The 21,571-nt window shown below is 36.6% G+C and overlaps 1 protein-coding gene across 1 annotated transcript in view; it reads right to left on the reverse strand.

Moving 5' to 3' along the window:
- Nucleotides 1-10,156, reverse strand: part of LOC150085677 (uncharacterized) — a 31,577-nt gene extending 21,421 nt beyond the window's left edge. Inside the window, exons 1-2 of the mRNA XM_090374641.1 lie at nt 8,034-10,156; nt 635-722 (exon numbers count right to left, since the gene is read on the reverse strand). Coding sequence (XP_090230767.1) covers nt 635-722; nt 8,034-10,156 — 2,211 coding nt within the window. The remainder of the gene's footprint in view (nt 1-634; nt 723-8,033) is intronic.
- Between the last annotated feature and the right edge of the window lie 11,415 nt (nt 10,157-21,571).

Here is a 21,571-nt window from a genome sequence, read left to right on the forward strand (position 1 = left end):
TTCAAAATGTTCATAAACTTGGAGTCTTCTCAATTTTTGGGGCACACTTTTTTCATGCCCAAATATTCAGTTAAAATTTGTCTGTTTCTTTATCCATATTGAGTTGTGATGCAACTACTAAGGCTTAAATGTGTTCACTTCGAATCAATGTCCTTATCTGCTTCATATTTTCATCTATTTTATGCGAATACCAGATGGCCTAGTCATTCATCATCTTCCACATTCTCACTTCCTTATCTTACCTTCCTATCTTTTATGCCATTCAAACGTGCAATGTTGTTCAATTCTTGTGTGTTATTCTTCCTGCAAAATGCAAAAACACAAGGTAATGAAACCCTGTCTCACAGCAAAATGAATGTGCATGTTGGAACCATGACTTGGAATGTGGTGCAAGGTCAACTTCGATGCCTTTGTTTCACAGGTGGTGCTTTTGTGTGTAGTGGCTGCATGCAAAGTCTCATTATTGAATAGTCACACCTTGTAGGCTGAACCTCAGAAATTTTTTAATCCTACCCTATATAACTTGTAGTTTGTGTGTATGCCATATGCACAAACAATTTAAACCACAGAAAAGTAAAATCATAATAGCCTATTTGTATATATATAATATTAATTTTGTATGTATAATACTCACCACATTTCTCCATTTCTGAATTCCTGTTATATGTTTGTTAGCTAATATGTCTTTTTCACTGGAAGAGGATCGTGACCTTGAGCAATACCTACATGGGAGGGAATTATAAGAATTATATCCATTATAATATCCGTAATATATCCGTATTAAAGAAGGGAAAACAAACAGCAAAGCTAGATAACTCAGTTGTAAGCTGCTAGTTGGTTTTTGGGAGCATTCAGTTAAATATCATTTAATTTCAATATTTACATAAATTGGAGAACTGATTAGTCAATAGTGCTGCTCAAAGAACAAGCTTTGCACAAAATGAAAGGAATTAGTTTCAGAAAAATTAAAAAGTAACACATCTTAAAATTTCCAGTTGTATTGTATGACATGCAGTGGAAATATACTGCTGCAACAGTGCTAGCAGATTTCTTCTTGTTGTCAAAACTAAAATTTTTACCACGGCAAAAATTTTGTGTTTCAAAAATCTATTAAACAGAACTGGATGTGCTGAAGAGGCTGGAAACAAAGGCACCATAAATTCTTTCAACAATGACATAATCAATAGACAGACTCATTAAATTCACTTTGAAAGTAAATGCCTGGTAAGTTGTTTTTAACACACACACACACTGGAAACTTGCTAATCACACCATATACACTGAAAGGACAGAATTCATAGGATACCTGGTTCCTGGTAATGCGGCGCTGTCACCCCTATCACTAGTGGACGAACCTAAGCCTGGCGGGTATATAGGTACACTGCATTCATGTAGATTCGATGTCAGTACTTTTAATTTTCTCAGCATTTTCCCTAATTCATCAAATGCTAGATTCATTTAAGCTGTATTTCTTGGCCAATGTCACAACCTTTTTGCCATTTTCTAACTCCTTAACGATTTTTAATTTTTCCTCTAAATTTAAAATGTTTTTTGTTGTAGCTTTCTTCATTTTAGGCACTAATTAAACACACACTTTATATAGACAAGAAATATTAAATCAGCAAAAGCAATGCTTACCAATTAAAACACTTTACATTGTGCGAACCAGAAAAATATTCTGTCTGAACAGCTAACATAGGATAACTAATTAAGAGGGTTTCCAAATGAGGAAGCTGTTTCAAAAATAACCAGACAAACACGCCACTGTTTATGGCTATGTTTGGTTATAAGAATCAGTTTTGAATGCCATTGTGATATTTTTCTAAAGCACATTTCTGGAGATCACGCCCATAAAACAATAAAAACATTTTTGCACTTTCTGGTTTATTGGCTTTTCTGTTAGTGCAATCTAATTATAAACGGTAGTAAACCTAATCTTACTGCATTTGCAATAATACTGACAGCTGAAATTCTGTGGGATTCTACATTATTATGGTGAAATGTATTTCTTCTTCAATGAAATCTTCAATCATGTAAAAAACAAATACATTTTCAAAATCTGCTCTTTATTCCTATTTTTGAAGGTTCGTAAACAAAAATCATGCAGGTAGCAAAACTCGCCACACAATCTAAAATCTAAAATTTTGGTAGTAAATACCTGACCATGCAATAGCAAAACCGCACAAATTGAGGGGTGTGTGTGTGTGTGTGTGTGTCCGCAACTTTTTTTGATTTTTGAAGGGGTCTGTAAATCTCATTAGTTTGGAAACCACTGCCCTAACTCATTCATAACACAATTACACTTTATATAACCCCATTTGATTTTGATGCTGATAAAATATCATTAAGCTCAAATCATAGAGACTGTGTACATATCTAAATTTTTTACTATGTCAGAGGTATAAATACATAAAGCATGATCAAAAATTTCAGGAAACTAAATATAACTCAAAATGGCAGCATCATAATGAGTTGGTAGTTGCTGCAACGTCTTGGGCATCTAGAATAGTAATGTACCAAACACCTATTTACCTACAGATCTGAATTAGCATAAACTGAATAGGTGTATTATGTGTTTTGCTGAATCTAAAATAAACAATTTTTACTGAATCAGTACATTTGCATTGTTTTGTTTTAAATTAGAAAAAAGCTGCAACGGTAGCCATGAAATATTAAACACAACTTTCAAATAAAATACTGTGAATTTTTCAAACACTTTTCAGCAATTTGCAAAGTTTAAAGAGGACTGCTTGTCCATCAAAGATTATTCTTTCTCTCCTTTCAACTTCCAAAACCAATGATCTGAGAGGAGTGCATCATATTTAGATATTTCTGAAGTTGCTAGTGAAATTGGTATTTATTATGGGACACAGCACTGAATTTTTATCAGTTGAGTTTATACTTCACATTCGCACCAATGATCACAGAGATTGGAAAGTTCTTGAATGTCAGATCCCTCATTCCTAGTGACAAATCATGGATGAATGGCTATGAGCCAGACCCAGTGCTCTCAATGGAAGACTCCATCTTCTCCAAGGCCCAAAAAAGCAAGACAATCTCAATCAAATGTTAGATTATGCTTATCATATATTCTGAGTCAAAGTGCACTGTTCATTATGAATTTTTTCCATGTGGTCAAACAACTACACAGCAGTTCTATGGCAATTGCACAATGTTGTTCAGAGAAAATGGCCAGAATGAGTTTTAGTGAATTGGAAATCAAATCATGACAATGTTCCCGCACACTTATCACTTTCCATCCAAGAATTCTTTGTGAACTACATAAATATGGTCTCCCATCCACTATACTCACCAAATATAGCTCCTTTGACTTCCCCTATACGTAACCCCTTCTGAAAGTTTAGATTTGCACTGCCTGAGAAAATTATTCTGAACTATTAGCATAAGAAATCTATCAAAAACTTCCAAAAGTTTCAGAAGCATTAGAATCACTGTATACAGATTAAAGAGAATCTTTGAAAAAGAGCTTTATCTGAAGAGCTAGTAATTTCATTATTTCAAAATATTAGTTTTCAGTCCTCAAAATGTTTGATCGCAGTCCATATATTTGGACCTCTCTATTCACAGGGGTTACATTCCTGAAGATGACTGTAAATGGCACATATACAAACAGTAAAATTTAATACTTAAACTGAATTTTAATGTGTATAGACATGATGCATTTGCACTAACCTAAGTCTGCAAACAGTGAAGTTAAATGGACTAGAAAGACGACACATGGTTACAGCAAGATAAGAAAGTTGTACAGAGTTTCTTATGCACAGGCTCCTGGGAGCACATATGTAGAGGTTTTTTTTTCATGTTCATTTCAAATTGTGTGTCCATTTATGTATGAATTATTAGTTTTCTTACATTAATCTATAAAGTTTTTACTATAAAATCACTACTACTGGGCAAAAGTCCAGTTATGTACAGTACCATCAAAACTACCCAGATGTGTCTGTTTCATATCGCATCAGTATCACTCACTTCAGTAGCATATTGATCCTTCCTATGGCTGTCAATAACACACTCCATTAATGAACAACAGATGTAACAGGTGCATGGAGTCCTCCCAGAGAAGAGTTAGCAGTTGAGCTGCTGATGTATTAATAATGGTAAATGACATAAGGAAGCAAGCTTATACAGCCTCAGCCAAAAAAACACTACTATCTATCGCTTTTGTCTATCCCTGCTGATAATTTGTCCCATATGATGGTCTATGGTCTGTCCAACCTGGTGGCAAATGCATAATTAATTTCTGGTTGAAAACAATTTTTGCACAGCTGTTCTACAGCTACCCATTTTAAATTAAATGTCCCCTTATGTGTGTTGTCTGAGAAAGGGAAAGGACATTGGTATTTAGTCTGCTCAATCCATTTAAAGCCTTAAGTGGATCTCCTCACAGGTGCCTATTTTCCAAGTACTGGAATTTATAGAACTGAAAAGGTACTCTTACCATTTTCATGGTAAGTGAAGTGTATCCATTTTTTGTGTCCCTAACTAATCTTCTTTCCCTTCTCCACACCTGTTCAAAGAGAACCACATCCTTTTTAAAACGAGACTTCGCCCTGTATGCAGTACTTAAGATATAGTTTAACACATTGCCTTACACAATGGGATAATCACTTCCTTGTCCCTGCTGGCAAAATTCCTGTATATCAATGACAAAATCCCATAAGCTGTCCAAGCAGAATGCCCACACTGCTCAGAAAACTTAGACTGTACAATAACTGCTAGGTCTCTTTCTTTCTCCACCATCTTGATTATAATACAACTCGCTGTTATGTTATTCTGGGATTACTACTGTCTATAAGCAGTACCTTGTATTTCTCGCATAGGATGTGTTCACTTGCCCTCCCCTGACATTTCAGATCATCCCACAGGTGTTGCACATTCAAACTGGACCTCTGTGGTAGTCATTCCAACTTTTGTACATTCATGGCCATGAACTATTCTCAAGTGGCACCGGCAGTATGGGTTCAAACAATATGCAGTTGAAAAAAATGGGTTTGTACCAAAGAACTGAACTGACACATTGTAGGAAGCATGTAATTTCCAAAATGTTAATTTGGCATTGTCGTCCATGGTTCCCCACACACTTACTAAGGTTCTAGGCTAGGGATGGCAAACATTTTTCCTCTTGTAGAGCCATTTTGATATCATATATTTGATATCTTAGAAAGGCTTTTGATACTGTTGCACATGGAAGACTGCTGCACAAATTGGAGCAGTGTGGCATTAGAGGCAAATTGCTGCTATGGATAAAGAGATGGTTGAGTAGGAGAAGACAGAGTTGTAATCAATGGACACTGCGCTTTGTGGACTAATGTTATTAGTGGAGTCCCTCAGGGTTCAGTGTTGGGTCTATTGTTGTTTTCTGTATTTATAAATAATATTGATGATGGTATATCAGGCTTAATGTTCAAGTTTGCAGACGATACGAAGGTTGGCAGGGTTAAGGACACTAAAGACAGTATGCCACTGCAACAGGATCTAGAAAAGTTGAGCAGATGGGCTGAGAGGTGGCAAATGAAGTTTAACATTGACAAATGTAAAATACCACATATGGGAAGCAGTAACCCCATAGTAACGTATCAACCCTGTGGTACTAGAGTTGATACGTTACTCTGGAGTCGTGCCGTCTGACACAAACATACTATACTATGTTCGTGTCAGACGGCACCTAGGATTTCTCCCATCACCGCGTGTGTTCGCTGTATCGAGGACAGTACACTATCAAGCCAGAGACTTGAAAGTGTGTGGGCCTGTGCAGTGTGACGTGTTGTGCCCATTGTTTGTCCAGCTTATTGGCCGCCAGGCTCTAGTGGCCCATAACTCGCCACGTGGAGGCTAGCTGGCTGTGTCCAGTATCACAACAAGTTGCTCTGGCAGGTCCTGCCACCTAGTTTCCTGGGATTTCAGAGGGTAGGACCTTAAAAAAAAAAAAAAAAAAATTACACATTTTACATTAATGCTTTATGGGAATGCTGTTAGGAAATCACTGGTTGGGGTTGAATGCTAGAGAGATGTTAAAGTTAACATCCTTTAAAAGTTAAAATCTAGAGAGATGTTAAAAACACTAGTGTGTGTTAAAAGGCCTAATAAGTCGGGCAAAATTTTGATGTTATTAAATTTACTATACACTAGATAAAAGATAAGTGTTAGACTATACACTAGATAAAAGATAGTGTTAGTTGTCTTAGATACGAAACCGATAGAATTTAAATGTTGATTAGAATTTGGCGGCATTGTTAAGGGGTCTACTCGATTGGTTTAGTCAGAGAGGGGGGGAGACTGAAGACTGGAGGGAAAACAGATAGAAGAATAGGGATGATAGAGTAGGCATCCCCAAAGAGGTCAGTGGGGATGAGCTCCACCAGGTGAAGTATGAAGGGGAGAGAGGCCTGTCTCCTCCCTCCCTCCCCTGCCTTGGGATGGGGTTTTAAAGGGAACCGGGTAAGAGTACCCAGTTCAGCTCACCAATGCACCTCAACTTACTGTTATTCTTCAGTTGTGGTGCAGACCTAGCCGCAAGTTTTTTTTTTTTTGCAAGCCATGGGAGAATGCGGTGATAGCATTTACGTGGTTAGTAAATGTTTGTTAGTATATATAAAGTAGTGGAAGTTATTTTTAACTTTGTATTCTTTCAGCCAAAGTGAAGTATGTCTTTGTCAGTGATGGTTGTCATGTCCATGCAGTGTCGAATCCGGTAAGAAGGTCAAGCTGCCCATCCTGCTCTGGGGGTGGGATATGTCAGCTGGCAGCAAGAACCCACCAGGCGAAGGGGTGGGAGAGAGAGACACACATTTACTTCATTCATATTCTGCATTTTCACTATATTTGCATTCTTTTTTTTTATTACTTTATTTCTTCATTTATCATTCCCCCCCCCCCCCAAAGTTTTATATACTATATATATATATATATATATTTTTTTTTTTTTCACTCACTCATTCATCTTTTTCTCACACAGCAGGGGGGATGCAATGATGTGTAATGTAAATTTAAATACTAATTAAAACTAGGGTTAGTGTGTACTTAACTGTAGCATTTGTGGTTTGTGTTCTTTTTCTCACACACTTACACTTTTATTCATTCTTCTAACTCTTATTTCATTTATTCGACTTTTGCTTTCTACACTGCACTCTCTGGGCACCTCAACTTACTGTTATTCTTCAGGTGCAGGCCTAGCTGCAAGTTTTTTTTTTTTTTTTTTTTGCAAGCCAGATTGTTTGTTATGTTATTTTTGGTTTTTAGGAGCATTAGCAACTAAGGCCATATTGCTCCGGGGATATGCGGTGGTCATTCCCAGACCTTTCCGCATCTTCCGTATTTGGTGGTGATGGGCTCGAACCCCGGTCTAATCAAGAAGCATGTGATACGCACTACTGCTCCTTCCCACCTGGCTACGGAGGCGCCTCACAATGTACTATTAATGATCAACGGAGCCTTCACCAACAGGGAGAAGAATGTTATTCAAGTCTGGAGATATCACATAAAGGATATATAACTTCTAGAGACAAAGAAGGGAGTGCTAACGGTTGTCCCTATGAGGAACATCTTAAAACAGATTGCAGAGCCTAGGAACTAGGCATATCAGCGGTGACTTTTAGATGTGTTTAAGGCCTTTAAAGGAATAAACAAAATGAATGGGGGAAGTATTTTCATGTGGGAATAAAAAATAAAATTTTGGAAAGCAAGGGACGTTTAGAATGCATGAAGATCACCTTTGGGCAGCATGTTGTTGATCAATCAGAGAACTTGCCTCCTGTGGCAGTTGAGGTAGGATCTGATAACATTCAAGGCAGGATTGGATTATTTTGACCTAATTAAACTATATTTTCACAAACCTTAGTAAATCTAATGGTGACCCACTGCTCTAAACAGTTTCATCAAAGCTTTTACAGCCTGTATTTGATCCAAGATAAAACTCAATTAAGTTCAAAAGTATTGAACTCTTAACAATTTAAAATTGTATATTATTTTAATACAAGAAATTATCTTTAGTATCTTTAGTTAAAAATAATTACCTTCTGTAACTTGATCTACTTTTGGAATGATGCTTGTAGAAATGATGTGGAGGGGACCTAAGTTGCCTAGAGTGAGATGAAGGTGATCTATGTTTTCTTGCAGAAGATCTGGAACTTTTTGATGGGGACCGCAATTTTGCAACATAGTACTTGTGCCTTCTTGAAGATCTAGATTTCTTATGTCTTCTAGGTGAAGAAGAAGATGGTGAACTAGACCTTGATCTCTTGTGTCTTCTAGGAGAATGAGATGATGAACTAGACTGTCTATGTTTTCTGCAAGAGGACTGTGATCTAGAAGAGTCAGAAATCCAACTTCCGCACCGAACTGATCTATTCTTAGACCTTGAATTTCTTTCTGTATTTAAATTAATGATATAATTAAAATTATTATCTATAAGTGCACTGGACAGGTTCTTATTCTGTTGATTATCACTAGTAAGTTTTTGATTGTCACCTTCTGAAGAACTATTTTGGCTTCTGATGCAAGAATGGGACTGTTTTAAATCTTTCTCTTCAGTTCTCAGTTCTGACTGTTCCCATTCCTGACTAGTGGCCTGCTGAGGAACTGCATTCTGGTTAACAGACTCCACATTTACATTAACAACTTTATCCTGAATGATAAAACTCTTATTAGTTGTAGATTGCAATTCATCTGCCATATGTGGGGGAGTTGGAGGAAGATTTGGAGGAATCACCAGCACATTTTTGTCTTTGGATGGTGGATAACATGAAATGGATTCTGGACTTTCTGGAGATGATGGTGTCATTGGAGTCTGATAACCTTGCAGCTGCTTCACCCTACAAAAATGTTTTGTAGAGTGAAGTACTTTATAACTATCACACTTGATAGAACATATCAATTTCTTCTCTATTCTGTTACCACTAACTTCTAATTGAGGTTTCATATCTTTTTCTTTGTGTGTAACATATGTTTTAGTTACCTTTGAATGTGTGGCCAGCTTTGTTGCTTGTAAAATGTTTTCATTGTTTATATTCTGCACAGAAGTATTTTTCTGATTATGTGAAATATTCTGCTTTTGCACTAATGTCAATTTTGAATTTTGGTCAGAACACTGTACACGTTGTGCAGATGTCTGTTTTGAGTTAGGATCTTTCTCATCCACATTTATCCTTTGGGTTAAAAAGTTTGGGGTGAGTAGTAATGGAAGGTGAGAGTACTTTTTACTTTCTACTGGAGAAGGCAGCACTGGTTCTTTTAAAGGAGGAAAAACTTTTTTTAATTCTTTCATTATCTCTTCTAGAGGCTTTTGAGAGTTTTGTAGTTGACCTTCTTCATAAATCACAGAATTCTTGAGAGATTTATTCACAGTTTGTTGCACTGGCATAAGGCATGGCATATTCTTTTGTCTATGAGCCTCATTTTTCTCTTTTGATTTCTGTGTGATGATAATGTCTTTATTCTTTTGAGGTTCATCTTCCTTTACTGCAACTGTTGGGATGGGAACTTCTTCAAATAGTTTTGAATTACACTTATGTACTTTTTGCTCCTGAATATGAAAAATGTTCTGATTAGGTTGCAAATTTTTCTTCTGTATGTGTTCTTGCTTCTCCAGTTGTGGAAATGATTGAGAGCAGAGAGGCAATTTGGAATGTTGCTTAAAATTTCGGAACAATGAATCTGAGCTATTGGTTTGTTCCCTGCACTTTCTACTTTGTGATATTTTACTATTATCGTATTTTTCACAAAATGAGGAACTATTTAATTCTTGCTTTCTGAATGGCAACACAGTCTGTTGCAATGCTGTTGCATTTTGATGGACTCTATTAATTTTCTTCTGTACAGTTTGACCCCATGAAGAAGAGCTGGGAAAGTCAAGTGCCTGTAGTGGTGATCGATATTCCATTAGTGCTTCTTTTGTTATTTTAGTTTCAGATGAACCCAACATTTTCTTTTCACTCTTGTTGTCAGAAGATATTAATGATACCTTCATTTTATGATTTTCCTTCAATGACTGGTTTTCTTTTTGCTGATAACTACTCTTATCATTGATGTTAGAAGATGAGGAACGAACTTTATTTTTACAGAAGCTGACAGCAGACTTTTCGGAAAGTTTCTTTTCATTTTCCAATTTTAAAGGTATCCTGAGTGGTTTATTTTGCATTCTTTTTTTGGAAATGCACTCCTTGTCAGTGTGTAAATTACCTAAAGAACATGCCAAAATGAAAATACACAATTAATAATTCAGATTCTTTTGCTTTAATAGATAATGTCTATATATTTATAATACTTATATAAGTAGTTCTCCAAGCATATACAAAAGCTTATATGTTTTGAGAATCATTTCATCTGTGTGGTTTAATAAACTTGAAGATCAAATGAAAATTAAACATTAATTAAAACTACTCAGATAGTGTGAAAATGGCCCACTTTTCACACTGTTTCATCAACACTAGTGAAATTAAAATCAAGAACCTAAGCAGTTAAATTTTGGATATGTTCTTCAGCTGGGCTAAAAGTTGGTATGACATATAAAGTGATATTAAAAGAAGTGTTTAGTAACCAATGATGCACTCTTAATTAGGGTTGTAAAAACAGAATTCCAAGTTAAGCAGGAGAGATTTTTTCATTGGAAACAATGTAAATAATTTTACTTTAGCTGTGTGCTATAGAATCAGTGTTTCTGGCTGAATTTAAAGCACCATTTCTCTATATAATAAATGTAGCAGAAACATTTAAACCCTTTAATATAAACTTTAAGTACATATAGGCAATAAAACATAAAAACAGTATCTGTTAAAGAAAATGTATCCTAAAATTAGAGAACTTTATATGTATTCTGTATTCGCATTATTTACAATAACAGTTTGCAATGCTGTTAATTTTCATATTACTCAAAACCACTAAATACAGTGTAAATCAAACACTCCCTTTTTTTAGAATGTCCGATTTAGTTACCAATGACAAGTTTTTCCAATAACTTTTCACCTTTGTTATGATTCACTATATCTATTTGAAGGTTGTTAAAAAAAAAAAAAAAGTGGAGAGAGAAGTTGAAACTACCTATGCAGTACAATGAAATCAATCATGCAGACACAAAATGCACTTAAACAACACATAAACCAGAACTGACTGGAAACCAAACCAAACTAAAAACATCGTTGGGTAATGCCAGTGTGCAGCTAAATGCAATGCCAAAAAATTATTGTTCCTAAAGAAAATTTATAAACAACACTTTAGTTAATTAGAAACCCCAAGTAAGTGCTCCCTTTCCCCCATAACATAGCCTTATGCAAGAAATTGTACATGAGATCACTGGTTTTTACAGCCATGGACACAGGAAACTTGTGCCAGTAAAAACAGCTACAGAAAATTAACAAAGCTGCAGATTACTCTTGAACATAAAATGTAACATTTGAGACATTAAACACACTTCAAAGTTTCTTCTCATCATAAACTGGAATTTACTCATTACTTTTAGTATCGGTTAAAGCCAATTTTTAATGGGAAAAACAAAGAACCCATCTTTTTGATGGCATACACTGTGAATAACAGTTGATTTGAAAGTCAGACTGAAAAGCAAAATTGATAACTCCTCCCAAAATATTTGGAGACAATAACACTATTCCAGAGGAAGAGCAGAACTCTGGTGGAGAGTATAAAAATATATAGTGCACGCAAACAAATGAGTGAACAGCACCAGAAGGAGAACAGCTGTAGCATGGTTCCCTCAGTATTTGCTATTCAAACACCTTAACATTCCTAAAAAATCAAGTTCTCTTTACAGTTGATGAAATTTCACTGGAGTATTCAAAACAAACTCTTATGCTTTATTTGTAATACAAATTACAAATGGTAGTTAAAATTATTTTGCAGTTGATATTTTTGTGTTTAACCAAAAAAAAAGTCATTTGACATTTTCTTTGTTTACCAGAAATGTACTTACAGCCTAAGCTAACTTGTAAAGTACTAGAGAAATACAGTAGTCCCACCCCCCATTATCTATGGTTTCAGTTACCCACAGTTAACTGCAGTCCAAAAATATTAAATGGAAATTTCAGAAATAAACAGTTCATAAGTATTAAATTGCACATGAAATCTTGCTCCGTCCTGCCCAGGACGTGAATCATCCCATTGTCCAGCATATCCACTACCTACCCGTTAGTCACTTAGTAGCTGTCTCAGTTATTAGATCGACTGTCACAGTATCGCAGTGCTTGTGTTCGAGTAACTCTTATTCTACTTAATAATGGCCCCAAAGCACAAGAGTAATGATGCTGGCAATTTGGATATATCAAAGAGAAGCCGTAAAGTGCTTCCTTTAAGTGAAAAGATGAAAGTTCTCGACTTAATAAGGAAAGAAAAAAAATCGTATGCTGAGGTTGCTAAGCTCTACAGTAAGAATGAATATATCCGTGAAATTGTGAAGAAGGAAAAAGAAATTCATGCATGCCTCAAACTGCAAACGTTATGGCCACAATGCGTGATAAGTGCTTAGTTAAGAAGGAAAAGGCATTAGATTTGTGGGTGGAAAATATGAACAGAAAACATGTTCCGACTGATGGCAATGTATTGCCACCAGAAAACGTTGAGCCTATAAGAAGACTTCAGCAAGGGATCCCCTGAAACGAGTGACACAAAGCCATTTACTGCAAGTAAGGGATGGTTACACAGATTCGGGAATAGGTTTGGACTGAAAAATATAAAAATTGCTGAAGTGGCTGCATCTGCCGATGAAGAAGAAGCTGCCACATTTCCAGCAGATTTGAAGAAGTTGATTTAGGAGAAAGGATACCATCCAAAACAAGTCTTTAACTGTGATGAAACTGGACTCTTCTGGTAGAAGATGCCCAATAGAACCTACATTACATTCATAAAAGTATAAAGGACGCACCAGAGCCTAAAACATGGAAGGAGAGATTAACTCTGGTACTGTACTATGTGACAACGCTGCAGGGCATATGATAAAGCCAGGCGTAGTGTACAGAGCAAAGAACATGCACACTCTCAAAAACAAAAACTATCTGCCTGTATTCTGACAACATAATCAGAAAGTGTGAGTGACAGCCACCTTGTTTATGGAGTGGTTCCACCAGTGCTTCATCCCAGAAGTGAAAAAATACTTGGAAGAAGAAGGGTTGGAATTTGAAGTCCTATTAATAAGGACTTCAAATAAGGACAATGCACCTGGCCATCCTGAATCTGTTTGCTATGAAAATGTCAAGGTTGTATTTTTACCTCCAAATACAACGTCATTGCTTCAGCCCCTTGACCATTCGGTTTGTCAAGGCCACGTACACAGGCCTGATTGCAACTGATGCAGATTCTAATCTGGATATAACTCAGTGCTGGAAATCAATCACTACTGCTAATGCAATAACATTCATCAAAGCTGCAATGGATGAATTAAAACCAGAAACTGTGAATGACTGCTAGAAGAACTTATAGAGTGAAGTCGGGAATAATCTTAAAGGCTTCCCGGAGATCAATGGAGAAGTTAGGAAAATCATTCACACAGCAAGGCAAATTGGTGGAGAAGGATTTGCCGACATGCTTGATGAAGAAGTGGGAGAACATATTGGAGGCTATCAAGAAGTGTTAACAAATGAGGAATTGAAAGAACTTATTGAGTCTTCTACAGAGGAAGATGAAGAAGAAACTGAAGCAGAATCAGCAATGTGGACATTACCAAAATTTGCTGAAGTGTTTTGAATTGCAGACATTAAAGGGCAAAATTTGGAATACGGTGCTCAGATGGAATACAGCATAAAAGTCACCCATATATGATCACTGAAGGATTACAACCTCTGCAGCAACATTTTGATGAGCTAAAAAGAAAGAGACAAAAACTTCTGATTACAAAGTTCTTCCAAAAGAGAGAGACCACATTCACATAACTTTTATTACAGTATATTGTTATAATCGCTCTATTGTACTATTAGTTATTGCTGTTAATCTCTTACTGTGACTAATTTATAAATTAAACTTACCATAGGTATGTATGTATAGGAAAAAACATAGTATACAGGCAACCCCCATATATCACGGTACTTCTACAACACAGATTTGCTCTAACAATATTGATAAATTGTGGCAATCCTCGCACAACACCTTACTTATATAACATGGCTTCGCTCTAACACAGTTAGAGAATTTCGGTAAACCTCACATAACAGGGTATTTCTGAGCTTTTGTGCAGGGAAAACCCTTCTATTATGTTGGATGTAATTTTTCAACATTTCCATTCTTTTTGAATCCCCACTGTTGACTTGCTAGTCAAAACAAAAATTGCTGAGAAATCCCTGTATTTCATTTTGTTGGGAAATCCTACAGTTACGTTCTTTGCTATTGAACTTGTGGAAAAATCTAGATTTCAAAGTTTTATTACTGTTGGATAGTACGCCAGGCCATGCAAAAGATTTAAGTCATCTAAACATTGAAGTTATGTTCCTACCACCACAGTTGTACTAAGTTAATATAACTTGTTTCTTTCAGCCATTAGATCAAGACAATATATCCACCTTTAAAACTCATTCCATCAGAAAATCGTTACAATGGAGTTTGGAAAAAAATGATTCTGAATCTACTGAAGTAATGCAGGCATGGAAACATTTCTCAATTGTACTGTATCAGAATCATAGCTTTATCGCTGAAAGAAGTAAAACCGTCAAAGTTAAATGCATGTGCGGAAAAAAAAAGAGTCAGTTTATTCAGGAAATATGATTGAACGGGCAGAAAATGGAATCGGTGCGATAGTAGAACTTGCTACGCCGGTAGGAACGGAAGGTTTTGATGATATGACTACTGAAGCCCTCATGGGTAGGAAAAGTTGATAGAATTTCCACCTTCCCCACACTGGCTGGAAAATACCCGAGTTCGAATCCTGTCGATGAAGGGATCATTATCGGAAGGGAAGTACAGTATTCCTGTACTTCCAATTGTTTCTTATTCTCCAAAAAAAAAAAAAAAAAAAAAAATTTATTAAGAGGCAAAGTAGTTGAGTCCTGTACAATGACTGGACAAGTGTGTCTGGTTGCTGTGACCTAATACTTTTGAAATAGTGTTAATTAATTAAATGAAGTGTTATTTATAGTTTTGGTTTTTCTGATTAAGTCCCCCAGAAGTGGTGATAGTACTCACTCAGCTAATAGTAAACATTATATATAAGTACTTGTTTTTTTTTTTTTTTTGTTTTTATATATTTTATTTTATTTTTTTATTATATTTTATTTTAGTATATATATTTTTTTTTATTAAATTTTATTTTTGTATATATATATAAGTGTCACCAATGAAAGTAAAATAAAATAAAATAAAAATAGATGGAGAAGTTATTAACTTCTCCATCTATTCTAACATTCTTTTACCTGGTCATCTACCCACTACTTCATGACCAGGTAAAAGAATGTTAGTTGACATTAATTTGATGTTTATTTAATGTTTGTTAGAAATATATATAATATAAACTTCATTTATTATTATTATTTCCATTACATGTACAGACCCCCAGGAAGAAGTTAGACTACACATGCTAACTGGTTTTCCTTTGTTCCCTATACACCTAAATACCTATATAGATAATAAATAAATACCATAAAATAGATTAAATCGACCAAATCGAAGCAATTTATTCAATTAACCAGTATATATATATATATATATATATATATATATATATATATATATATTTTTTTTTTTTTTTTTTTCACTCTACACACTATTGTAAACTTTTCTCTTTTATTTCATGGGATGGCTATCTCTTCCCCTTATCTTCTATCCAACCTTCCCATCCCTTCCAATCCCCATACTCCCAGGTTTTCTTACCTAATAGCCCCGGTAAGAGTCTCAGCTAGAAAGTGGACCCTGGCGCACCTCCTCGTGGCCAAGGTTGGGAGTCAGTGGGCAGGGGACCAAGTGCCCCCTGGGGGCCGCAAAGTCACCAGTGCTGGCACTCAACATAACAAGACACATACTTACACACCTACATACATACACTTGCCGGCCTTCACCTTTTCAGATGCTACATTGGCATATAGGGGAAACCCTGGAGACTGCTACTGAAACAAACACACCTTGACCTTATTCTCTACTACCATGGGGGCCTTAGAGGAGAACAGGCATTCTGTGTGTTATCAGACACGAAGTCTAAAACACTAAAAGATCCAATATCTTTCTATTTCAGAAGATTTAGGAGATGTCCGGTTCACCTGCCTTCCTAAAATCCACTCGTGCACTCCTTCTCGATGGTAAGCCCTGTTACTTCACATAGGTGGCAACATGTAGTGTGGGTCTCTTCAAGACACCTGATCAGCATGAAGAGGAAGAGACCAAACCCTCCAGCACATGACAGTAAGGCGAAACAAATGGCCCTCAGTCCCCCGCGGCTTTCACTCCCCCTCTTACGGCAGCGAGAGGATCAGAGTGAAAGCAGAAGGTGCTAAGAATCTCTGGGTATGACCAGGCTGCCATGCATGGAAACTGAACTTGGCCTGTTACAACGAAAGATCGCTCATTGGTGAAGACAGGATATTACAGCTGGAAAAGGAACTAGAAAATGTGAATTGGAATATCATCAGTTTGGCTGAAACAAGAAGAAATGAATCACTTATAAGTTTATCAAGTGGAAATCTGCAGTACACCAATGGAAACAGTGAAAGTAGTGAAGGTGCAGTTGGTTTTCGGGTCCATAAAGATTTAAAAAACAACATTTTGGAATTCAAAAGTACATCACCAAGAGTGTCAAGACTACTACTCAGGATTTCTAAGAGGTATAAGCTAAAAGGTTATGATGATTTATGCACCAACATCGAGCCATGGTGATGAAGAGGTTGAAGTAATGTACAATGAAATTCAGTCTTCTAGATGAACAGAAAACTCACTACACTATCATTATGGGGGACTTCAATGCTAAGGTTGGAAACAGACAAAACAGCACAGAAAGGGGAACTTGTGAAAAAATTAGACAAGAAACACTTGTCATGATGAACAGAAGATGACAAATGAAGAGCAAAAAAAAAACACTGACAGGGAGAAAATTGAGTATACTGAGTTATGCAAAGCCATTAGAGAGAGACTCAGAGAAGACATAAGAAGATTTAACACAAAAGTAGAACAAGCATTAAAGGAAAACAAAGGATTTAAATCAGCAGCAATGAGCAGTAATACAGAAAGACAAATGGTACTGAAACTGAGGAATAGCGATAGTGTACTTATAAACAGCAGAGAAGGCATAATTCAAATAGCAGAAGACTACTATAGAGAATTATACAAGGAGCTAGGGAATGATGCCAGCAGTGGGGAATATGGATTGCAAAGTAGCAACGCATACGACATACCCGATATTCTTCCTGATGAGGTAGAACATGCATTGAAGAAAATTAAGAATCAGAAAGCCCCGTGGGGAAGATGAAGTTACTGTAGAGTTGTTAAAATTGGGAGGAAGAGACATAACACAAAAAGTGGCAAGGCTTTTCACAAAGTGCATTAGAAAAGGTGTGACGCCTAAGCAGTGGAATAATGCAATCGTAGTTTTGCTGCATAAGAAAGGAGATAAATCAGAAATTGGAAATTACAAACCAATTAGCTTGTTATCCCACATCTACAAGTTATTCACAAGGTTCATTACTAACAGATTAGAAAAAATACTTGATGAGAATCAACCAAAAGAGCAAGCACGCTGGCTTTAGGATAGGATTCTTAACTCCATATAGCATAAGGCAATGTTTCAAGCACTGGAAAGATAAGGCATAGATACCCCATATATTGTGATTTTGAAGAAAACATGAGAATGCTACCTCCTTTATTAGACCAGACAAAGAGAGTAGTAAATTTAAAATTGAGAAAGGAGTTCAACAAGGAGACACAATATCTCCGAAGTTATTTACTGCTGCCCTTGAGGAAGCTTTCAGAAGATTAGACTGGTCGCAGAAAGGAGTCAATGTGAATGGAGAATACCTAAACCATTTACAATTTACAGATGACATTCTGGTCATAAGCCACGATCCCAAAGAATTAGAGGAAAATCTTAATCAGTTATGCAGAGTTAGTAAGGATTTTGGACTAGAGTTGAATATGGCTAAAACAAAAGTAATGATGAACAAGTATGCCACAGAAAGTGACATAATGATTGAAGGAGCAGTAATTGAAAAGGTGGAGTCATAATTATCTGGGACAAGTCGTTAGCTGTAATAATGATAAATGGCTGGAAGTCAAGAGAAGGATAAATTTTGGATGGATGGCATTCAAGAAATATAGTCACATACTGAGGAGCAATATCTCAATTTGTCTGAAATGTAAAATAATGAACCAATGTATACTCCCCGCTATGACTTATGGAAGTGAAACTTGGGCACTCACCAAAAGAATGGAAGAGAAACTGAGAACTACACAGTGAAGAATGGAATGAATTATATTGGGAATCAGACTGTTAGATAAGAAGAGAAACACATCGATTAGGCAGCAAACTAAAGTAAAGGACATTCTTATCAAAACTGAAGAACTAAAATGGTCTTTGGCAGGGCACACAGCTCGAAGACATGATGACAGATAGACTAAGAAAATAACAGAATGGTACCCAAGAGAAGCTAGAAGAAAACCTGGAAGACAACGGTGGAGATGGATAGATGAAATTCATGAGTTTGTGGGTAGTAAATGGATGGCCATTGCACAAAACAGAAGGAACTGGAAAGTTGCTGGAGAGGCCTTCATCCTGCGGTGGATTGAAAATGGATGATGACCATGGATGTGGTATCAAACAGTTGACACATTAATCTGGGACTACTGCTATCCATATGCGGTACATTATATAAGGATAGCAGTAATCCCAGATTATTACTGATTGCAACAATAACACTTCTCAGCCCTTGCAATTGAATAACATCATCCAGTAAGTAAATCTGCTATTCATTAAAAAAAAAACGAAAAAAAGCAATATTATAACCACTTTTGGACTTATTTTGTCAAACAACAGATAACTTCCAATTAGGTCAAACAAAAAATAAACATATCAAATTTAAAATGGGTAGCCAAGAAATTCAGAAAAAAAAACTTGATTAACTTTTATTATTTAGCAGCAATTTAGTAAAGAGGAGTACTATTTAGTATTATTGCTGGCAATTTAGTATTAGTAAGAAGGCCAGCCTATAAAAATCAGCCAAAAAAATAATCCATATTATCTGCCCATCAGCCCTAATAATTTCCCTGGTTCTTCCTTGAATTTATTCAAACTACCCACTTTCACAACAACAGCTGGAAGTTTGTTCCATTGATCAACCACCTGCTGGCTGAAGGCAAACCTCTGCACATCTATCCTGCAACCATTCTTCCTCAATTTGAAGTATACCCCCATATGTGCGTAGTCTCAGCAAGAGGAGGATTGCCATCAGCATTGAGCTTGCTCAATGCATTCAAAGTGATAAACACCTCAATCAGATGGCCTTGCAGGTGCCTAGTCTCCAGACAGAGTATTTGCAGAACTTAAGCATTCCTTGATAAGGTCACCCTTTATTCCTTTCACCAATCTTATTGCCATTCTCAGCACCCATTTCAGCAGACCTATAATCTTCCTAAAAATGAGGGCTTCAGAACTGTTACAGTACTCGAGAATCTACATAAATTTGATGAATTTGAGGTATTGCTCAAAACATCATATTGTTGGGATATCAGAGACGCGGTGTCACACAGATATAAGGAATGCAGAACTGGAATTTGGGGAGTACATCTACAGAAAGGATAGACAGGATAGGAAGGGAGGAGGGGTTATGCAGTCGACATCCTGGACCGTGCAGTGTCGAGTCAGTTTGGTGTGACATAAGCATTGGGAGATCGAAATTGAGAGTAGGAGTGTGCTATAGGCCTAATGACTCTAATGAGTATAATAAGAAACTGTACAGGGAAATAGTGGGCCAGTAAATCAAAGAGTCTTATAATGGGGGATTTTAATTTCCCAGATATTGACTGGAATTTGTGGGTTGGTCACTCACACACTAACAAGGCTTTTGTGGATTTATTGGAATAATTGTTTACTACATCAGCATGTTCGGAAGGCAACTAGAGGGAGTAATACTTTTGATCTGATTATCAGTAGTGATTCTTCATGCATTAAGAATCTGCAGATAAAGGAACCACTAGGTGGCAGTGATCACAGTGTGCTGAAGTGGGATTTACTCAAAGAGGTAACTACCATCACGGAAGTGTTTTTGCTTTCGTAAAAGTGACTACAGTGGTCTGAGACAGTATTTAAATTCTATACAGTGGACCAACTGATGATGTTACCAACGGCAAATTCAAATTGGGAAGCATTCAAAGAACTTATCTTGGAAGCTACTAGGCTTTATATACCAACTAAGAAATATTGTTCAAGGTTTAGGCCTAAATGGATGTCAGATGAACTAATGAGACATACGGCAGAGAAGAAAAATGCATGGGATACATACAAATTAACAAGTGACACAGAAGCCTATGGTAGATACAAGTTGATCTGTAACCAAGTTACAAAGAAGATTAGGCAGGCGAAGGCAGATTACGAGAAATCTTTGGCAAGGGATGCAAAGAAAAACAGCAAAGAGTTCTTTATTTATATAAACTCTAGAAGGAAGGGGATGAATCAGATTGGTCCACTTGATATCGATGGGTCAACTGTTGATGAACCTGCTCAGGTAGCTAACAAACTAAATGAATATTTTGCATCGACATTCACACATGAGGAGTTATTCAGCGAGGGGAAGCCAGAGGTGTATTCAACTCTGGCAGTAAGCTAGAGAGTCTTGTAATAACTGAGAGTAAAGTGGAGGAGAAATTGTTGAAGATAAACACAAGAAAGGCACCCGGGGTGAATGGGATCTATCCAGTTATATTAAAGGTGGCAGCAAAGGTTTGATTTGATTTGATTTGATTTTTTGTTTATTGGCGCAAAAACAGGCAGCAAAGGAAACAAAGGAAGTAAGCAAACCCTTAGTCATAATTATGAGAGCTTCCTTGGACTCAGGGGAGGTACCCACAGACTGGAGATGTGCAAATGTGACCCCAATTCAAAAAGGAGGATCAAAGGCTGACACAAGTAATTATAGACCTGTGATTTTACCTTCTGTTCCCAGAAAATTAATGGAGGCACTGGTTAAAGAAGCACTACAGGATCATCTAGACAAGACTTCAGTTATAGCTCGGACACAGCATGGTTTTGTTAAGGGGAAGTCTTGCCTGACCAATTTGATTGGATACTATGATGTAGTCACAAAAAAAACTGGATGCAGGGAATAACTTTGATATTATATACTTGGATCTTAGAAAGGCTTTTGATACTGTTGCACAAATTGGAGCAGTGTGGCAATGGAGGCAAATTGCTGCTATGGATAAAGGGGTGGTTGAGGGAGAGAAGACAGAGTGGAAATCAATGGACACTGCTCATCGTGGACTAATTTTATCGGTGGAGTCCCTCAGGGTTCAGTGTTGGGTCCATTATTGTTTTCTGTATTTATAAATGATATTGATGATGGTATATCAAGCTTAATGTCCAAGTTTGCAGACAATACGAAGGTTGGCACGGTTGTCAAGCACACTACTGACACTATGCTGCTGCAAC

This window comes from Mastigoproctus giganteus, chromosome 5 (genome assembly GCF_048544385.1).
Source record: "Mastigoproctus giganteus isolate SK-2022 chromosome 5, ASM4854438v1, whole genome shotgun sequence".
NCBI lineage: Eukaryota > Metazoa > Arthropoda > Arachnida > Uropygi > Thelyphonidae > Mastigoproctus > Mastigoproctus giganteus.